Source organism: Bufo bufo, chromosome 1, assembly GCF_905171765.1.
Source record: "Bufo bufo chromosome 1, aBufBuf1.1, whole genome shotgun sequence".
Classification (NCBI taxonomy): Eukaryota; Metazoa; Chordata; class Amphibia; order Anura; family Bufonidae; genus Bufo; species Bufo bufo.
In genome coordinates this window covers 233534251-233549523 of record NC_053389.1, presented here as the reverse complement: position 1 = coordinate 233549523, position 15273 = coordinate 233534251, and the positions used below count along the sequence as shown (strand labels likewise).

Sequence of the window (15273 nt, the reverse complement as noted above, 5' to 3'; positions counted from 1 at the left end):
TCTACAAAGTACTGACTTTAGGGGGGTGAATAGTTATGCACATTGACTTTTTCTGTTATTTTCTCTTATTTGTTATTTGCTTCACAATAAAAACAAAAACATCTTCAGAGTTGTCGGCATGTTCTGTAAATTAAATGATGGGGGGGGGGGGGGGGGAAAGAGATACTTTTGCAAGGCATTATATATTACTTATCCTGTATGGATCCTGAGTTACATCCTTTATTATACTCCAGAGCTGTACTCACTATTCTGCTGGTGGGATCACTTTGTACATACAGACAGGTGAAGTCCTAAGTTTTCATACACCCAAGCCACATTCATTAAAACTCAATTTTCACAATTCCTGAATGTAATCCTAGTGCACATTTCCTCCCTTAGGTCATCACTATTTCATGAATGTTCAGAAGAATACTGGAGACAATGAATTATTTCAGCTTTTATTTCTTTCATCACGTTCCCAGTGACTCAGAAGTTTACATACACATGGTTAGTACTGTATTTGGTAGCATCTATAAACGGTCTAACTTGGGTCAAACATTTTGGTCGATCTTCACAATATGTTGCTGGAACTTTGGCCCATTCCTCCTGACAGAACTGGTGAACTGAGTCATGTATGTAGGACTCCTTGCTCACACATGCTTTTCCAGTTCTGTCTATACATATTCTATGGGACTGAGGTCAGGGCTTTGTGAGGGCCATTCCATTATCTTCACTTTGTTGGCCTTAAAGGGCATCTGTCAGCAGATCTGTACCTATGACACTGGCTGACCCGTTTCATGTGCGCTTGGCAGCTGAAGGCATCTGTGCTGGTCCCATGTTCATATGTGCCTTCCTTGCTGAGAAAAATAAAATTTGTATATATGCAAATTAACCTCTAGGATCAATGGGGGCGTTACTGTTACACCTAGAGACTCTGCTCTCACTGCAACTGCAGTGCCCTGCACTTTGACCGGACAGGCGGTGAAAACATCATGATGCTTGGTCCTGTCAATTGAAGTGTAGAGGGCACGACAGTTGCACAGAAGACTGAGCCTCTAAGTGTAAGAGCAATGCTCATTTTCACATATTAAAACAATTATTCTCATCAACGCAGGCACATATGAATATGGGACCAACACAGATGCCTTCAGCTGCCAAGTGCACATGTAACAGGTAAGCCAGTGTCATATGTACAAATCTGTTGACAGATGCCCTGTAAGCCATTGTGCCACACTTCTAAAAGTACGGTTGGGGTCGTTGTCCATTTGGAAGATCCATTTGCACCCAAGGTTTAAAGTGTACCCGATTTCATTCCAAATGGCATTTGCTAAACATTGGCCAAGCCATTCTAACTTGAAGTTTCCATTTCCCATGTTCTAATCCAGGTTGGGCGCCATTTCTGTCAGCATGAACAGTAGCTATCCTGTTGCCCTCAATTCAACTGTATCCTCATTTCCTGCCTCGGGAGTGCCCGTGTTCTTCTACTACATGATGATGTGCCCACATTTATGATTGAGTGTGCCACAAGAGTAATGATGCTGTGGGCAGAGTGACTTTGGGACTGTACGGGAAATGCAAAAGCAGGTGGACTGAATTTTGGCAGAATCAAGGAGCACACATGCAACAGGCAGAAGCGATATGCGGATTTCTCCTGACAACACATACAGGTAGTATTCTGTATGGCTGCCGCACAGGAAAGGTCAGTTTACTACTTTATAGGAAAAGTTAAATGTATTAGGAAAAAGATGATTTACAGGGAAAAGTGGTTATAAGGCCTGATTAAGAAAGGATAGTTACCCTTTCATTTCCTGGCTTATGCTTTGAGATGTTGCTTCAATATCTCCAAGCAATTTTCCTTTCTCATAATGTCATCTACTTTGTGAAGTGCACCAGTCCCTCCTGCAGCAAAGCACCCCCACAACATGATGCTTATGCTTCACAGTTGGGATGGTGCTCTTTGGGTTGCAAACCTCCCACACAAGGTTGGTCATTATAGCCAAACAGTTCAATGTTTTGTTTTATTGGACCAGAGAACATTTCTCCAAAAAGTAAGAGCTTTGGCCCCCTGTACAGTTGCAAACTGGTGGTTTTGGAGCAGTCGCTTCTTCATTGCTGAACGGCCTTTCAGGACAATATAGGGCACATTTTACCATGGTTATAGAAACATGTGTACTGGTTTCCTCCAGCATCTTCACAAGATCATTTGCTGTTGTTTTTAAATAGATTTGTATTAATTGCACCCAAAAACTTTAATCTCTAGGAGACATAACGTGTCTCCTTCTTGAACGGTTCCATGGTGGTTAAGCTTAAATATTATTCGAACAGATGAATGTGGTACCTTCAGGTGTTTGGAAATTTCTTCCAAGGATGTACCAGACTTATGGAGGTCCACTCAGGTCTTGGCTAATATTCCTTTTGATTTTCCCATGGATGTCAAGAAAAGAGGCAGGTAGGCCTTAAAATGCTGCCACAGGTACACCTCCAATTAACTCAAAGGATGTCAGTTATCCTATCAGAAGCTTCTATGGTCATGACATTGTTTTCTGGAATTTTCCAAACTATTTAAAGGCACAGTCAACTTGTATGTAAACTTCTGAGCCACTGGGAATGTGATTAAAGAAATAAAAGCTGAAATAAATAATTGTCTCCAGTATTATTCTGGCATTTCACATTTTTGAAATATAGCAGTGATCCTAACTGAAATGAGAGGGAACGTGCACTAGAACTAAATCATTAGCAATTGGAAATACAGAGTTTTAATAAATGCAACAAAGGAGCACATAAATCTTTGACTTTAAATTGTGCATTACTTATCCTGTATTCCTCCCAAGTTACATCCTGTATTATACTCCAGAGCTGCACTCAATATTCTGCTTGTGGAATCACTGTGTACATACAGTACAGACCAAAAGTTTGGACACACCTTCTCATTCAATGAGTTTTCTTTATTTTCATGACTATGAAGGCATCAAAACTATGAATTAACACATGTGGAATTATATACATAACAAACAAGTGTGAAACAACTGAAAATATGTCATATTCTAGGTTCTTCAAAGTAGCCACCTTTTGCTTTGATTACTGCTTTGCACACTCTTGGCATTCTCTTGATGAGCTTCAAGAGGTAGTCCCCTGAAATGGTCTTCCAACAGTCTTGAAGGAGTTCCCAGAGATGCCTAGCACTTGTTGGCCCTTTTGCCTTCACTCTGTGGTCCAGCTCACCCCAAACCATCTCGATTGGGTTCAGGTCCGGTGACTGTGGAGGCCAGGTCATCTGGCGCAGCACCCCATCATTCTCCTTCATGGTCAAATAGCCCTTCCTTTAAAGTTTTCCCAATTTTTCGGCTGACTGACCTTCATTTCTTAAAGTAATGATGGCCACTCATTTTTCTTTACTTAGCTGCTTTTTTCTTGCCATAATACAAATTCTAACAGTCTATTCAGTAGGACTATCAGCTGTGTATCCACCTGACTTCTCCTCAATGCAACTGATGGTCTCAACCCCATTTATAAGGCAAGAAATCCCACTTATTAAACCTGACAGGGCACACCTGTGAAGTGAAAACCATTTCAGGGGACTACCTCTTGAAGCTCATCAAGAGAATGCCAAGAGTGTGCAAAGCAGTAATCAAAGCAAAAGATGGCTACTTTGAAGAACCTAGAATATGACATTTTCAGTTGTTTCACACTTGTTTGTTATGTATATAATTCCACATGTGTTAATTCATAGTTTTGATGCCTTCAGTGTGAATCTACAATTTTCATAGTCATGAAAATAAAGAAAACTCTTTGAATTAGGTGCGCCCAAACTTTTGGTTTGTACTGTACATTACTTATCCTGTACTGATCCTGAGTTACATCCTGTATTCTACTCGAGAGCTGTACTCACTATTCTGCTGGTGGAATCACTGTGTACATACATTACTTATACTGTACTGAGCCCGATATACTGTAAATATGACCATCCCCAGTATGCAGATCACCAAGACAAGCCCTATGGAGGCCCTGCACAAACAGAGACTGCTGGAAAATGTCATCTCTGGATTATAATACAGGATCCATGCAGGAAAAGTAATTTAATGTATGTACACAGTGAGTGACTTCACCAGCAGAATAGTGAGAGCAGCTCTGAAGAATAATAATTTTAATAGCTATATGTAAACTTTAGTCTCCACTGTATCACCGGCTGATTTCCTAATATAATGAAGTTTAAATGGTACAGATACAATTTCTAAGAAACAATATCCTAATATTGCACACACACACACACATATATATATATATATATATATATATATATATATATATACACACACACACACACACACACACACACACTGGTTAGTCAAGATACAATGGCCTCAGGATACAATATTTTCAACTTAGAATGGTCTTTCCTGGGGCACAGCAAATTGAAACTATACTCCACATACAATGACTCGGATCCAACCAATCAAAATTGCCTTTTTTTTTTTTTAAACACTTGTATTGGTTGTCTAGTAGATTCTCTTTACAGTACAGAGCAGTACTACATGGTCTGTGCTAGGATGTACTGCTCAATTGAGGTCAGGGAAGGGCAGCTCCATTTAATTTTTCTGGTACGTGTGTACTATGGAGGACCCTGAAGAAGCTTCTGTAAGAGATTTACAGCTTACAGCATCAAGAACTCGTTTTATCTGTCTTCGTTATCTTAGTTTCTTAAATCCTCATTTTCTCTTATCATAGGATGACATTTGGGGACTTTGGACCCAATTACTAGTTTTCCATAGCGTTATGGACTCAAGTTACAATAGTTTCTTATTATACAATTATTGTCCTGGTACCACTAATAGATAGGATAGTTCATTACCTTTAGCATCTGTTGCTTGGTCAGTTAGTCTGTCAGGATTAGGGGAAACATCTGTTCCATCATTTCCATCGAGTACTTCACTGTGCTGCACTGGAGAGGGAGATGGCTGAGATGGCTCAGGAATAGGAGAAACTTGGGATGGGTAAGGTGTCGAAGATGGTTGATCAGTGTATGGATTTGAGGGTGGCTGGGAAGGGTAAGGAGCTGCGAGTGGTTGAGATGTGTAACCTGATGAAGGTAGACAGATAAAGGACGACAGCCTCTGCATTTCAATCATCTCAGGACTGTCCATCATGGAATTCCCAGAAGAACCAAGAGAATTCCTAACATTGGAGTCGTGTCCTGGGGCTCTTAATCGAGGGTCAAATAGCTGGGAATAATGTGGAGGCCCTCCTATTGGACCTTTGTTCTGGTGGCCATTTGCATTCCACATAGCTGGTTTAAGTCCATATCTATAAGGTGGATGAGTGAGGTCAGAGGATGGCACTCTTCCATCAGGTGCAGAGGGTATCATGGGTGGAATATACGCAGTAGGACAGTTAATTTGTGGATGCTTGGCCCCTTCTTGAACAGATGCCTTCACTGAACACACAGGTTCAGAACCACTGGGTGCTCGTTGAGCTCTGCAATCCGTAGGTTTATTATCACGCATTTCAGGAGTGTGGGGAACGGCCTACAACAGAAGGAGAAGTTAAACGGTGGACACTGGAGGACATCACGCTAATTATACACATCTATTATGTACCTGAGCCTCGTGATTCTGAACAACATGAATAGGACCACCTGGGAGCGGTTCTGGAAATCCCAAGGGTCCATAGCCAAGGCTGGTGTTTGAACCCCTAAGAAGAGCATGCATTCCTAGTGCAGAGAGCTGAATAAAAACACAAACATGCAGAGTATAGGAATTATATCACAAGAACCACTCCAGCCAAACATGGAGATTTTAATTTATCACTGGTGTGCACACATCACAAAACTAGAGTATTATAATAAACGTTTCTGCCCATAGGAGACAATTACCAGATCTGCTCCTGTGGACAAAAACGTAACCCCTATAACACTTGTAGAATTCTCCACAGGGATTATTATAGAGAATATATTTTTGGGAAATAGGGTAAATATTATCATAGTTAAAGTCTTGGACACAGGGGCATATACAAAAAAAAAGGGCCCACAGAAAAATTCTGAATGGGCCCTGCAAACATGTCTGCAAATGGAGCATAGTTGGACCTGACACTGGTTTTCTGTCACTTTTCTTAGGCTCTCTTTACGCATAGAAATTTTTTATGGCTTATTTTTTGGGGCCACGGGCCAAAATGGCGCACCTAAAGAGTAAAAAGTACCTCAGCAATGCTTTGGTTGTAGGGCATTTTAGATTTCCCAATTAACTTTAAGGTAACATCTGGCAGCAGCTGTATTTGAAAAAAACTACATATTGAAAAAAAATGTGCTGCAAAAATTAGCCTTTTTCTTAAAAAAAAAGTTATGTGGTAAACCACTGTTATAATGAACAGCTATTGTTAACACTCTGTGTCACAGTCATGTCAGAAAAAGTATGGTATTTTTCTACGTATTTATGCTATAAAGCGGTCATGAATACACTGAGTACACCTAGTCGCAGCTGCAGGTAATTTACTTGCCAGTCATTAAAAGGGTCTCTGCTTTTGCTACATTTATGACCTACCCTCAGGATAAGTTATCAATATCAGACTGGCGGAGGGCCGACTGCCAGCTCCCTCCTATTTAAGTGAATGGGACAAAGATGCTGTAACTACACCTGCTCGCTGCTGCTGCAGTATCATACGAGCGCTGCATTCTTTTCAAACAGCTGATTGTCGGGGGTGCCCAGAGTCGGGCCGCCTCATCTCATATTGATGACCAACCCCGAGGAGAAGTCATCAATAAAGCAAAAGTGGACAACTCCTTTAGGCCTCAAGCACACGGCCGTGGCCATATTGCGTCCGCAATATGCGGCCACCGGCCGTGTGCTCCCCGCATCACGGATGTTGACCCATTGGGTCCGCAATCCGGAGCTGCAGTGCGGAAAGGAGGCACGGAACCCCACGGAATGTTTTATTTTTTTTGCGGTGCAGACGGGTCACATACCCAATTAAATTGAATGGGTCTCGATCCGTCCCGGCCGCTGCACGGATGTTGCTCGTGCATGGAGGACTGCAAATTCCGGTCCCCAATGCACGGAACAGCCGCACAACGGCCGTGTGCATGAGGGCCGTAAGCAGTGAAAGCAGCTCAGTGCCGGGACGCCCTTCCACCATAAGCCCTGTTGCAGTTGCATGGTTTGGCCATCAATGCTTGTACATAGGAGGCAGTATTATAGTAGTTATATTCTTGTGCATAGGAGCAGTATTGTAGTAGTTATATTCTTGTACATAGGGGACAGTATTATAGTAGTTATATTCTTGTACATAGGAGACAGTATTATAGTAGTTATATTCTTGTACATAGGAGGCAGTATTATAGTAGTTATATTCTTGTACATTTAGTAATTATATTCTTGTACATAGGGGATAGTATTATAGTAGTTATATTCTTGTACATAGGAGACAGTATTATAGTAGTTATATTCTTGTACATAGGAGACAGTATTATAGTAGTTATATTCTTGTATGTAGGGCCAGTAATATACTAGTTATATTCTTGTACAAGGGAGACAGTGTTATAGTAAAGTCTTGCACATAGATGGAAGTATTATAGTAGTTATATTCTTGTACATAGGGGATAGTATTATACTAGTTATATTCTTGTACAAGGGAGACAGTGTTATAGTAACAGTGTAAGGTGCATAAATTAGTGTGAAATTCTCTTACCCTTTCCCCTGGGTGGAAGTTGTTCCTAGGCATGCTTCCAAACTGAAGTGGCTGGGTGCATGGTTGTCCTTTGGGCACTCTATTCACAGCCGGGTGGAGTCTATCTTCTCCATCCTCACTGGGCGATGACTGGTGAATCATACTGCTCTCTGAACTCTGCCGCTTTCTGCCCCCCTCCTCTTTACTTTTTCTCCAGCCCCCAGCCCTGGAGCGTCTCCCTTGGCTCCGCCTCTTCAGGGGCTTCTCTTTGTCATCTGAGCAGATCCAGGTCTCTCCATCAGAATCTGCATCATCATCTGGGAGATGCTTGAGTAAAGCCTTTTTAAAGCAGCGCTCCAAACTCTCAGCCATCTCTGTGTATTCTGCAATGAGCATGTAAAGCACCAGTATCAGAAATAATACTAATAATACTAATACGAATAATAATAATAATAATGATGATGATTATAAGTATGATATAAAAAATAAAATAAAAATGATGAGTAAAATGTAAAAAATTTGCCTATTGCTTCCATAGTAGGGGATATTTCAAATAGCTGGTTACATAAACTGCAATAAATAAAATAAAATAAAATACCGGTACTACTAGTATTTCAACTCACCACTATCTGGTCCATTGTACTTGACACAGTTTTTAAAAATGGTTTTCATGTCCTTGACGAACTGGTCCTTCGTAAGGTAATACCCAGAACAGAGCCGCTGCTCCACTTTGGAAATATCCATAGGACACTGGAGAATAAAACAGGCAAGTTCAAGTAATGCAGGGTTTCCCTCAAATCATGGTTTGTGGATGGGGTATAGGAGGTTTTATGTAAAGGCTCTAGATGGGGAACCTACAATAGGTCATTAACCTGCTGTCATGATTACTAATGAAGGAACGGACTATAACGGATATCCGAATAAAAGCTGTCTAGAACAAGAATGCGCTGGTGACTTACGGTGATTATATCATAATAATTGGGAGCATAGGACTCATCCACCGGCTCCAGAAAGGGCCAGGAATCCTTATGAGCCTTCACTGCATCAAGAACTGGAGGAAGAAAAGAGGTGTTAGAGAGATGTTCTAGACTAGAGCATAATGTAAAAAATACCAGTTATAAATCAAGGGAACCAGACCAGGTTCACATATCCTGTATTTCTCAGATTTTTGGGTTGAAATTCACATAGCAATTCTGCACAAAATTACAGCACACTGCAAGTGAATGGAGCTTTGTTTACACTGTGTACATGTTGCAGATTTTTTTTAAATTAACTCAATGGAGTTTGAAAATCTGCATCTAAAGCAGCAGAATGACTATAGATTTTCTTGTTGATCTGAGAGGAACACATAATTGCATCTAGGGTTGTCACGATACCCAAATTTTTATTTGATTTCAATACCATAAAAGAAGTATTGCGATACTCGATACCACGCGGAAAAAAATAAATAAAAAAGTTGCATGCATTCCGCATTTTATAGAATGTCCGGTCCATAATAGAATAGTCCTATCCTATTTTTTGGGGGGGGACAAGGTAACAAAAAAATGGCAAATCATGGAAGACTTCAGTAGCGTCCTGGCTGCCATGGTAACTGATCTGAGCCCCGCGCTTTCACTGCTGGGGCTCCGATCGGAAGGTGTCACTGCACCACCAATGAAGGGGGAAGGGGACCCTGGGGCCACTGCCACCAAGCACTTTAATACTGCGGGATTTTTTTTGGGGGGGGGGGGGAGCACTGCTTCACCAACATCATTAACCCATTAATTTAAGCGTAGGCAGCGGGTGCCAGCGGTGGTATCACATACCTGGCCTCTATGACAGGGCGCTGCGATCCCAGTCAATTAACCGCTCAGGTGCCCCGTTATTGAGGCGGGGTGCCGGGTATGCGATACCGCAGCCTACACTTGCTTGAATTAATGTGTTAATTACATTCATTGGTGGTGCAGTGGCCACATCCCCTCCCCTCCTCCTCAGTACTATGTTCCCATTGGTGGCAGCACAATGGGAAGGTAGGAACTGCCTCCTTCTCAATTGTGCTACTGAATAGAACAAGGCGCGCTGAGAGCGGCGCGTGCCGCAGTAGTGCAGCCTAGTATCGTTAAATAGTAAAACCCAGTATCAGATCAATCCGGGTCTAAAAGTATTGATTGGGTATCGATACTTCGATACCCGGTGCAACTCTAATTGCATCACTGTGTGACAGGAGCAGAAAATTCCTCTATTTTTTGACTTGTGCCTCACCAAGCAAGATAATCAAATCTATGACACCATGGAAAATGTACAGGTGAGACTCCAAAAAATTTAATATCGTGGAAAAGTCCATTTATTTCAGTAATGCAAATGAATTGCATTAATGCAGCTTAAAATTAGAATTTTGTGAAAAGGTTCAATATTCTAGACTCAAAGTGTCACACTCTAGTCAGCTAATTAATCCATACCCCCTGAGCAAAGGGCACCTCAAAATTGTGACTTTGGGGTTTCATAAACTGTAAGCCATAATCATCCAAATTATAACAAATAAAGGCTTGAAATATCTCACTTTGCATGTAATGAGTCTATCTCATATGTTAGTTTCACCTTTAAAGTGGCATTACTGAAATAAATGAACTTTGCACGATATTCTAATTTTTAGAGTTTCACCTGTATATTGTACACTAGAGTCTGTGTGTACCACAAAAAGACCCCCAATCAGGATTTTTTTCCCCAGCAGATTACATCAAGGGGATATTAACTTAGAACCCATACTGAAAATTCGTAATGGAATCCACAGCTATGGTAGATATCTAGTGTAATTTGCGACACCTCCCGCCCACCTTTTACATTAGTGGTGAGGGTGGAGAATGGGAAAAAGTTGGACAATTTATTGCAAAACAGGATTTACGTCACAAATTAAGAGACATTTCTTTTTCAGAAAAAACTGTCCCGTTTGTCTCTTAGGGAAAGCTCACCTTTGTACATCGCTGTGTAGTGATCGTCCAAGTCAATACCGAGCCTGAAAGAAAGGGAAAGGGAGAAAAGGTTAAGTGGACTGTTTTTGAGAATAATTACAGATCATACATTGAATACTACACACTAAATTCCTCCCTTATACACTGTACAGGCCTCTATAAAAAAGAACACAAATAGAGGAACACTCACAAATCTGGCACTCGATAGTCTCCGTGGATGGGTGAGGAGGGTTCTAGATGGCATAATTCTGGGGGTAACTCTTTACCCTGCGACAACAGCCAGGCACGCTCCTCTCTCAGCTTTCTCCTCCGCGCACGATCTGTAGTCATCAGAGAAACATTGCTGAGAACACATCGCCTCCATTCCGTAATAAGAGGAGTTTTTTCATCTATTACTTAGTATTCATTTCCAGTGCAGGCTGAAATATCAATGCTACAACCCCACTGGCATCATAGACAACTTGTTAGGTTTTCTACATTACCTTCAACTGATCGAACTTTCTCCGCCTGCGCCTTTTTCCTCTCCTCCTTCAGCAATAGCTCCTGCTCCTTTCTCTGCATCATCAACAGCAGCTGCTTCTCATCCTCTTCCTCCTGGACTCTGGAGGGATTGGAATCCTATAGGGCACAGAATAGAACATCCCAAATGGCCATTATACCATCATGTTGTCTGTTTATATACAGTAATGTGCAAAAGTTTTAATGGGGGGGGGGGGAATAAGTATACTTTCAAAACGGGTGGGCTTTAGCGCTGCCCTAGCCGTTTTACAGACTAGGGCAGCACTAAAGCCGTCCATTGGTGTCAGTGACAGAAGCTTCCGCCTAGCAGAGACCCGGTACGTCACCGAATCCAACGAAAAAGCCATTGCCCTTCGCGATACAGCGCAGAGCAAGTGACGCATCGGAGCCTGAAATGCTCCAATACTCATCTCAGAGGGGCTGCCTGGATGAAGAAGGGGATATGTCCTGGTTCAGGTCTGAACCCCCTTTAATAGTTTAATATTTTTATCAACATTGGATAAATGGGCAAAAATTCCCACAGACACACTCCAAAATCTTGTAAAAAGTCTTCCCATAAAAGTGGAAGAGGTTTTAGCTACAAAGGGGGGGGGGGAACCACTCCATATTAATGTCCATGGATTTTGAGTAAGATGTCATAAAAGCTCCTGTAGGTGTCCGAATAATTCTGTCCATATCGTGTTTATGGCTGGATGAAGTGTTGGAGGAAGGTAATTAGCAATAATTTAAAGTAGTTACCTACTTCTACCAGCAGAGGGCGCCCCCAAGCCACCAAAAACTAGATCCAATACATCCGAGAACAAAGATCAACAAGTTCTGGCAGCTGACATTAACCCCTTAGGGACACAGCCTTAATTCACCTTAAGGACCAGGCCATTTTTTGCAAATCTGACCAGTGTCACTTTAAGTGGTGATAACTTTAAAACGCTTTGACTTATCCAGGCCATTCTGAGATTGTTTTTTCGTCACATATTGTACTTCATGACACTGGTAAAATGAAGTCAAAAAAATTATTATTTTTTGCATAAAATACCTCATTTACCAAAAATTTGGAAAAATTTGCAAATTTCAAAGTTTCAGTTTCTCTACTTCTGTAATACATAGTAATACCCCTAAAAATTGTGATGACTTTACATTCCCCATATGTCTACTTCATGTTTGAATTATTTTGGGAATGATATTTTATTTTTTGGGGATGTTATAAGGCTTAGAGGTTTAGAAGCAAATCTTGAAATTTTTCAGAAATTTACAAAAACACAATTTTTAGGGACCACTACAGGTCTGAAGTCACTTTGCGAGGCTTACATAATAGAAACCACCCAAAAATTACCCCATTCCATAAACTACACCCCTCAAGGTATTCAAAACTGATTTTACAAACTTTGTTAACCCTTTAGGTGTTGCACAAGATTTTATGGAAAATAGAGATACAATTTCAAAATTTCACTTTTTTGGCAGATTTTCCATTTTAATATTTTTTTTCCAGTTACAAAGCAAGGGTTAACAGCCAAACAAAACTCATTTATGGCCCTGATTCTGTAGTTTACAGATACACCCCATATGTGGTCGTAAACTGCTGTACGGGCACACAGCAGGGCGCAGAAGGAAAGGAATGCCATACGGTTTTGGAAGGCAGATTTTGCTGGACTGTTTTTTTTGACACCATGTCCCATTTGAAGCCCCCCTGATGCACCCCTAGAGTAGAAACTCCAAAAAAGTGACCCCATTTTAGAAACTACAGGATAGGGTGGCAGTTTTGTTGGTACTAGTTTAGGGTACATATGATTTTTGGTTGCTCTATATTACACTTTTTGTGTGGCAAGGTAACAAGAAATAGCTTTTTTGGCACCGTTTTTTTTTGTCATTTACAACATTCATCTGACAGGTTAGATCATGTGGTAATTTTATAGAGAAGGTTGTCACGGACGCGGCGATACCCAATATGTATACAATTTTTTTTATTTCTGTAAGTTTTACACAATGATTTCATTTTTAAAACAAAAAAAAGGTTTTAGTGTCTCCATAGTCTAAGAGCCATAGTTTTTTCAGTTTTTGGGCGATTATCTTAAGTAGGGTCTCATTTTTTGCGGGATGAGATGACGGTTTTATTGGCACTATTTTGGGGTGCATATGACTTTTTGATCGCTTGCTATTCCATTTTTTGTGACGCAAGATGACAAAAAAATGGCTTTTTTTTACACCGTTTTTATTTTTATTTTTTTTACGGTGGTCACCTGAGGGGTTAGGTCATGTGATATTTTTATAGAGCCGGTCGATACGGACGCGGCGATACCGAATATGTATACTTTTTTTTTTATTTATGTAAGTTTTACACAATGATTTCATTTTTGAAACAAAAAAAGTGTCTAAGAGCCATAGTTTTTTCAGTTTTTGGGCGATTATCTTGGGTAGTGTATGATTTTTGCGGGATGAGATGACGATTTGATTGTTACAATTTTGGCGTACATGCGACTTTTTTGATCACTTTTATTACCTTTTTTGGGAAGTAAGGTGGGCAAAATTTCAATTTCATCATAGTTTATTTTTTATTTTTATGGCGTTCACCGTTCGGGTAAAGTAACATGACCGTTTTATAGATCAGGTCGTTACGGACGCGGCGATACCAAACATGTGTAGGGAATTTAATTTTTTTTATTTTTAAATCAGTGATAAATGTGTTTTTTGACTTTTACTTTTTTTTCACTTTTTTTTTGACCCAGACCCACTTGGTTCTTGAAGATCCAGTGGGTCTGATGTCTGTATAATACAGTACAATATATAGTGTACTGTACTGTATTTTACTTACACTTTGTCTGAACAGATCTATGCCTTTAGCACAGATCTGTTCAGCACCATGGACAGCAGGATGCCTGAGAAGGCGTCCAGTTGCCATGGGAACCGTCCCAGTCTGCTCAGTAGTGGCCAGAACTGCGCAGACGGGGAAGGGTAAGGAGGGGGGCTGTCTGGGGGCTCTCTCCCTCTCCATCAGGGGGCTGCAAAGGAGCAGCAGCCCCCCGATGGGAGAGGGAGGGAGCTCCCTGAGCTGTTAACCTTTTCCATACAGCGGTCCGTACGGACCGCGGTATGGAAAGGGTTAAACGGCTGACATCGCATCACAGATGTCAGCCGTTTATACCAGGGTGTCAGCAATGTGCCGACACCCTGGTATACCCACTGTACACCAACGATTATTCAAGGGGAGGCTTGCCTCCCGCAAGCCTCCCCCTGCACCTCCCGCCGCCATAAAATCATTCGGGGGTGCAGGGGGGGTTGAATAAAACTATATTTTAGGCATATAAAGTTTCCCCCCCGCGCATTTAGCAGGGGTGCCTGCTCAATGATTTGAGCAGGCACCTTGTTCCGATCACAGCCGGCCGGGCGGCAGTGATCGGAACAACACATGACGTACCGGTACGTCATGTGTCCTTAAGTACCAGGACATTATGACGTACCAGTACGTCATGTGTCCTGAAGAGGTTAACCGGGCTAAAAAAAAAATATTGTTCATTTAGGGTAAGACCACACGTTCGGGTTATTTTCACTCAGTTTTTAAAGCCAAAATCATAGGCAAATTTATAAAAAGTAGAGAAGGTATTAAGGACAAATGCTACCCCCTCTTTTTGGCTTCAAAAACCTGAACATGTAGCCGTACCCTTACCCAATTAAGAGCTGCCATTTTACAAAAAAACGTTCTCTCTGTTCTGTGCAAGTCTTGCAGGGTTCCATACTTCTTTGTGCCAGATCTAAATTTTCTAGATTACTGGATTCTGGGTTAAAGGAATCAGAGGAAATTACAAAATTAAGTGCTGCTGGCTAAGGCAACCAGACACTTGCTTATTATCGGTGACATCTCATAGGTCGCTGCTGCTAATATTTCTTTTTATTGTATTATTCACATTTCCCCGATTGTTCCCTGTTTAGTGCTCACCTCCTGCTGGAAAGATCTGAACCCAGAATGGCTGGATAGTCTTTTGGAGGTAAACCGCGTCTGCTCATCCTGTATTTTGGTCTCCTAAAAAAAAAAAAAATAATGTAAAGAATTTTGTAAAATGTGCCCTATGATGACCTGCACAAGTTCTGCTCATCAGCAGCCGAAATAAGGGTCTGTTCACAGTATGGGCAATGTATGCCTCTATATGCATATACGTCAGGAAATAAGAGGTCTCCATTG

At 41.2% G+C, this 15273-nt stretch overlaps 1 protein-coding gene across 1 annotated transcript in view; it reads right to left on the bottom strand.

The window, feature by feature from the left end:
* LOC121001380 (cat eye syndrome critical region protein 2) overlaps window positions 1-15273 on the bottom strand; it is a 57389-nt gene that overhangs the window by 14793 nt on the left and 27323 nt on the right. Inside the window, exons 8-16 of the mRNA XM_040432455.1 lie at window positions 15031-15114; window positions 11066-11201; window positions 10774-10903; window positions 10584-10627; window positions 8595-8686; window positions 8259-8385; window positions 7657-8018; window positions 5574-5699; window positions 4829-5501 (exon numbers count right to left, since the gene is read on the bottom strand). Of these exons, the coding sequence (XP_040288389.1) occupies window positions 4829-5501; window positions 5574-5699; window positions 7657-8018; window positions 8259-8385; window positions 8595-8686; window positions 10584-10627; window positions 10774-10903; window positions 11066-11201; window positions 15031-15114 (1774 nt within the window). The remainder of the gene's footprint in view (window positions 1-4828; window positions 5502-5573; window positions 5700-7656; window positions 8019-8258; window positions 8386-8594; window positions 8687-10583; window positions 10628-10773; window positions 10904-11065; window positions 11202-15030; window positions 15115-15273) is intronic.